Source organism: Paramisgurnus dabryanus, chromosome 18 (genome assembly GCF_030506205.2).
Source record: "Paramisgurnus dabryanus chromosome 18, PD_genome_1.1, whole genome shotgun sequence".
NCBI classification, from domain to species: domain Eukaryota; kingdom Metazoa; phylum Chordata; class Actinopteri; order Cypriniformes; family Cobitidae; genus Paramisgurnus; species Paramisgurnus dabryanus.
In genome coordinates this window covers 5,053,140-5,059,139 of record NC_133354.1, presented here as the reverse complement: position 1 = coordinate 5,059,139, position 6,000 = coordinate 5,053,140, and the positions used below count along the sequence as shown (strand labels likewise).

The following is a 6,000-nucleotide window of genomic DNA, read 5'->3' as shown; positions in this document are numbered from 1 at the left end:
GGTTGCGGATCCGTGTCGAGCTGCTGTTGCGTTTCCTCATCGATCACCGACAACAAAACGTCCGATTTCATTCCGCAACCGGTCACATTTAAACGATAAAATGTCAGATTTTGACAGTAACCCGTTCGCGGACCCGGACTTTAGCAACCCGTTTCAGGTAAATGAAACAATTGTATTTTTATGGTTATATTTTGGTTTGTAGGCTTGTATGATATGTCAGTCATGAAATAAATTTTTTCTGTTAAATATTTATTTCGCAATAATACCACGTATCATGTATATAAGTCTTTATTTAATGCATGTCTATACTGTCTGTACAATATGCATTTACAGTGAAGCTGCTTTGCAAAATTGAGCAATGGAGATTACATTGAGTTGAAATGGTAATGTCGTTTAATTTGTGATGAATGAGGTAATGTTGTTTTATATTTTTAGATGGACCAAACCAGGTTTCACTTAAGTTTAAATAAATTTATTTTCATTACATTTATCAACGGTTCTCTCGGTTTTGTCTTTATTATGGTAATGAAAAGAGACTGGGAGCTTTAAACCTGGGCTTGGTTCTTTATATGCTAGCTATGTTGCATTGACTGTATATGATGTTTTGGACTTGAATTGGTTTTTGTGGGGATTTTTAGTCAGTTAACTAGTAAGTTATGAGCTGATCTTATTGTCTTCAGTGTGTAAATATTAACGTTATCTCTTCACTGTGTGTGTGTTCATTTATTGAGGTCTGATCTGTGTGTGTAGGTTTGTGTTTTGATAAGTTGTGTGTGTGTGTGTGTGTGTGTGGGCTCCAGTCAGCTGATGAAATAAGATCATAAGATCCCTCACATCCTACTTTGTTGTAATTTTATTATGCATGTTTCGGTTTGTTGCTGCTGATCCAAATGTATATCAGATCTGGTTGTGAAAAAGATACAGCTTTGTAATTTAGTTTAACACAACATGATATTGCACAACAAATATTAAGGATGCACCAATATATAGGCCTATAATCGGTATTGGTAGGTAGAAACACCGCAACCCAACCACCACCATCCACAATCCATCCCACCCCCCCGCTATCAGCTTAAGACATTGCTTAAAAACTGCCGATGATTGGGGCAGATTGTATTACAAGGAGTAAAAAGCAAAACTATCAGTATTGGTAGATGTCATTATATGTAATCCAATGGGTTGGCAAAAATGTTTTGTATGGTTGCTTCTATTTAAAAAAAAAAAAAAACAGCAAGTAGGGCTGTAACGATTAATCGTGCAAATGCGCGTTTTCTCATTGAATGAATTTTAATGAATTACTTTGAAATGTAGGGACAATAAATTGTGCGTTTCTGCTTGCTATGCTTCTCAATGAATTACAGTGAAATGCCACTACATCCAAAAGCCAGAGGGCGCTCTCGTGCAGAAACGTAATATGTGCCGCATTGGCTTGGGCTGTAATATGGTATACCGCGGTATCTAAAAATAGCAAAGGTATCTGTTAGGGCTGTAACGATAAATCGCGTGTTCCATTAAAAAGACCTGTCTAAAATCGATTCTGCATCGCAAGGCTGCGATTCTGTGTTTCATGCTCAGCTTGTGCATGTACTATGGCATTTGGTCAGTAAGAAGTCCTTTATCAATCTAAAATCATTATGAGTCGGAGTCGTTTAAAAGAGCAACACTCGTTAAATAAAATCATTCAAAATATTCTTTATTATCATGAAAATACCTGAAACAATCTGAAGAACTGAGATATAAATATCCTTCTAGACATTTCCTAGAATAGCGTCTGTAATAGGGCTGCACGATGTGAGGAAAAGTTGCGATGTGCGGTGACATTGTTTAATGTTGCGATGACGATGTGAGTTGCGATAAATATTTTATATTTTTTCATGTTTTAGGGGCTATTCATGTCGCGCCTAAAAACGCGTGGAAAACGCTAGACACGTAGGTTATTGTCACATGACCTGCACGCTGCGCTTGTGTCATTCTGAAAAGTTAAAATGTTTTTGAACAGCCTGGAAAACGAAGTCGCAACTGCGGTGCTTCCAGAGCGCACATACTGCGTGCCTACATTTGAAATAATGAACTTGAGCGCGCAATAGACGCAATATGTGAATCACCGCTTCCACAGTACCTGTGTTTGTGGCGTCATCTCTCCTAAATCCAAAATAATTCCATGATATAGCTGAAGTGCTGTTCCTTTTCACCACAAGGTCTTCGTCTGACAACACATTTTCCTCACTCTTCTCTCCTTTCTCGCCAACGTTTTTGCCTAAAACCATATTTGTATCGCTGTTCATCAAACCTTTTCTGCTTTTTTACCATAATAAGGACTATTTATAATGATTATGTTTGACAAGTGTTGTTTTTTCACATGCATGTTATAAACGACTCAAACTCTTTAATTTTAGATTGGTAAATACTTCCTACTGATCAAAGAAACGTAGTACATGAAAGAGCTGTGCAAAATATCACCTTTGCTATTCAGAAATGGTATCAGACAGTAGTGTTGTACCGGATCAATGTTTTTGACATTACAGATGTCGAAGATTCACGCGGGTGAGCTCTAAACAGCTTTTATGTTGTGTTCGGACAAATGCTAATTCATAAACAGCAGATTGTGGCCTTTGATCTGAAGTATGGGACATAATTATTTCTCTCGCTCGCTCTCTCTCCCCGTACACATTTCATTCATCTTTGCTTTTTAGGTTTTACTAGTAAGTCGACGTTGACTTAAGCTGGTCAAAAGCGATTAGCAATAACGGTATGCGGTCTGTCACCGAGTTGCCGTGGTAACTCAACACCAGTGCGGTCCTGTAGCTGACCGACTGTAACGGCACGTCTCAATAATTCATGCAGGATCTGGATTGCATTGTGTTTCTTAAGCCGTCTACAGACCACCTTACAATGAATGAGCTTGTAGATTTTCGCTGTAGTGCTGCTGAATGTGCTGTTTTTATTGCCATGACCCAGACCTCATGTTGTAGTGAAACCATTCCGATACATACATCAGCAGTTTGCTTAGCCTGTGTTAATTTCAAGCCGTTTGTTGTCTTTTGTAAATAATTTGAGTCTGCACTGGCATAATTGTTTTTGTTGCATTTTAAGATTCTTATTTTGTTTCATACATCTGTTCACCAGCTGCTGCCCATGTCTCACTTCATACCTTATTGTCTAAATACTAGGGATGCACCGATAGGATTTTTTTGGGCCGATACTGTTTTAAACAGACAACTGCTGGCCGATACCGATGCCGATACCGATATTAAACACTTGTATACAATACTATACAGTTGGTCTATTTGCTAGTTTATTTCTGCATCAAATTATTTTTACTGAACATGGATTGGATCTAATTAACATTCAACTGACCAACATAATAAGAGAGACACAAATTAAGGTAAAACAAATATAATAAGACAGCATGACAACCTCCAAAGGTGGTTTTTGCTATTCAGCATTTATTTTATTAACAACATTAACTCGTTTTTTTTACATATAATGGATTTCTTTATGCAGTTAATTAATAAACAATCGGTTTCGGCCTTTCTCGTGCTATTGCCGATATGCCGATGGTTTCAAATTCATCAAAAATCGGCCGATAAATATCGGCGGCCGATACATCGGTGCATCACTACTAAATACATAATGACCATGCAATGAGGCACGTTATAATATTTTTCTGTATGCAATTGAACCGGTGTGTGGTCTCAGATCAGTGTATGTTGTTATGTTACACTGGATGTGAATGAAGCTCATTATTATTCATGAAACTCTCAGTTTTTATTAGTTTATTTCATAAACACTGCTGTGTAAGAAAACAAGTGCACTGCATAGCCTTTATTTCATGCATCAGCCCCCACATTGTTTGCTAATCATTAAGTTTAATGTTTGTTGACTTTCACATGCAGTTGCCAAAATAATAAACGAAACCTTGCAAAGTAAATAGTCTTTATCCCGGATCTAACCCTGATAGAAACAACACTGTCATGCTAAAGCTGTCAAATCTGATGTAACTTTATAAAGAAGTAGACATGCAGCAGGATGTGGCAGACTCGCTGCATGAACCAAAAGCGAAACTTTATGAAAGCCACACGCTCGTGTGCATCGTGCATTGGTTCTGATGGTGCACTTTGAGTTTCATTGTAATGCTTTCATAATGCAGCTACTGTCTCAAGGCTGTGGACTTGTTAAAACAGTCAATGTTTGTGTTTTTGCTTAGACACACAGGATGTGTTAAAGTAAGCTGTCTAAATAAGATCTTGTTCTTTGTGTCTCACTGATGGAGAATTGAGAACTGGAAGGGGAACCCTGATGATCTTAGTAGATGTTTCTGGAGACCTAGATCGTTCTGGAGATGCATGGGAACCTGAGGGCCTGTCGGTGTTACTGTGTGTTAAGGAAATAACGACTAAGTCTAAGTTACTCGTGAGATGTATCATTGAATAACAATTTTCAGATCTTCATAGGGCTGTCAACAGATTAATCACAATTAATCGCATACAAAATTTAAGTTTGTTTTTGCATAATATATGTGTGTGCACTTTGCGTAATTATTTTGTATATATAAATACACACGTATGTATGTATAGATATAGATATAAAAGGTATAGATATATAGGTATAGACAAAGATATGTAGGTATGGATATATAGGTATAGAGGTCTAGATATATAGAGATAGATAGATAGATAGAACCTTTTTAATTTTTACATAAATAACAATTATCTTAAATTTATACATATATGTTTGTATTTATATATTTTATATATTTTATTAGTGCTGCCTCACGATTAGTCGCGACTAATCGTTTGCAGAATAAAAGTTTTTGTTTACATAATATATGTTGGTGTACTGTGTATAATAATTATGTATAAATTCAAACACACACATGCATGTATATATTTAAGAAATATTTGCATGTGTATATAAAGTTTTATATACTTATATAATTTATATTATATATACATATATATAAATATTTATTATAAAAATATATTTTTTTCTTCAAATTATACATGCATGTGTATGTATTTATTTATACATAATTGTTATACACAGTGAGTACACCAACATGTATTTTGTAAATAAAAACTTTTATTCTGCAAACGATTAGTCGCGACTAATCGTGAGGCAGCACTATATTTTATATCTTTACAGTATGTGATTACTTGTGATTAATCTTTTGACAGCCCTATCTTCAGTTATTCAGATTATACAGAGGTTTCTTATTTTAAGGACTAGTTCATTTCCTTTCACACATATAAAGGAAAGTGATATTGGTTAACTCAAATGACACTGTTGTCTAGGGTTCTGGTAACAGACGGAGAGGAGGTTCATTTGAAGGTTTGAGATCCACTGGCTGTCTTTTCCCTCCACTGTGAGAGACATAATCTAAAAAAATCCAAAAATCACAATGTATGATTTTTTTTTTACTATTTATTTGTATGATACAGCTGCAAATAAGTATTTGAACACCTGTTTATCAGATAGAATTCTGACTCTCAAAGACCTGTTAGTCTGCCTTTAAAATGTCCTCCTCCACTCCATTTATTATCCTGATTTAGATTTGAGGTCATTAGCTGCATAAAGACACCTGTCCACCCCATACAATCGGTAAGAATCCAACTACTAACATGGCCAAAACCAAAGAGCTGTCCAAAGACACTAGAGACAAATCTGTACACCTCCACAAGGCTGAAAAGGGCCACGGGCAAATTGCCAAGCAGCTTGGTGAAAAAGGTCCACTATTTGAGCAATCATTAGAAAATAGAAGAAGCTAAACATGACGATTGTCTTATTTATGGAGGGATACAGCTTTATATATGTTGAAAAACTTTGAAAAGGACTTTAGGGTTTCTTTAGGGATGATTATTTTGGATAACACTGAAATTATGTACATTGCAGAAGAGTGTCAGAACTTAACAAATAACATGAGAACGTATGACCCTGCCCATAAAATCCAGGCCAAATTATCATAATCTGTTTTGTGAGATTAGGAGCACCAAGGCAGTG

The 6,000-nt window shown here is 36.0% G+C and overlaps 1 protein-coding gene across 2 annotated transcripts in view; it reads left to right on the top strand.

Moving 5' to 3' along the window:
• The window catches only part of scamp1 (secretory carrier membrane protein 1), a 31,556-nt gene continuing 25,556 nt past the window's right edge, over nucleotides 1-6,000 (top strand). For both annotated transcript variants that reach the window (XM_065243791.1, XM_065243790.1), the window contains exon 1: nucleotides 1-157. In XM_065243791.1, the coding sequence (XP_065099863.1) occupies nucleotides 101-157 (57 nt within the window). In that variant the 5' untranslated portion in view covers nucleotides 1-100. The remainder of the gene's footprint in view (nucleotides 158-6,000) is intronic.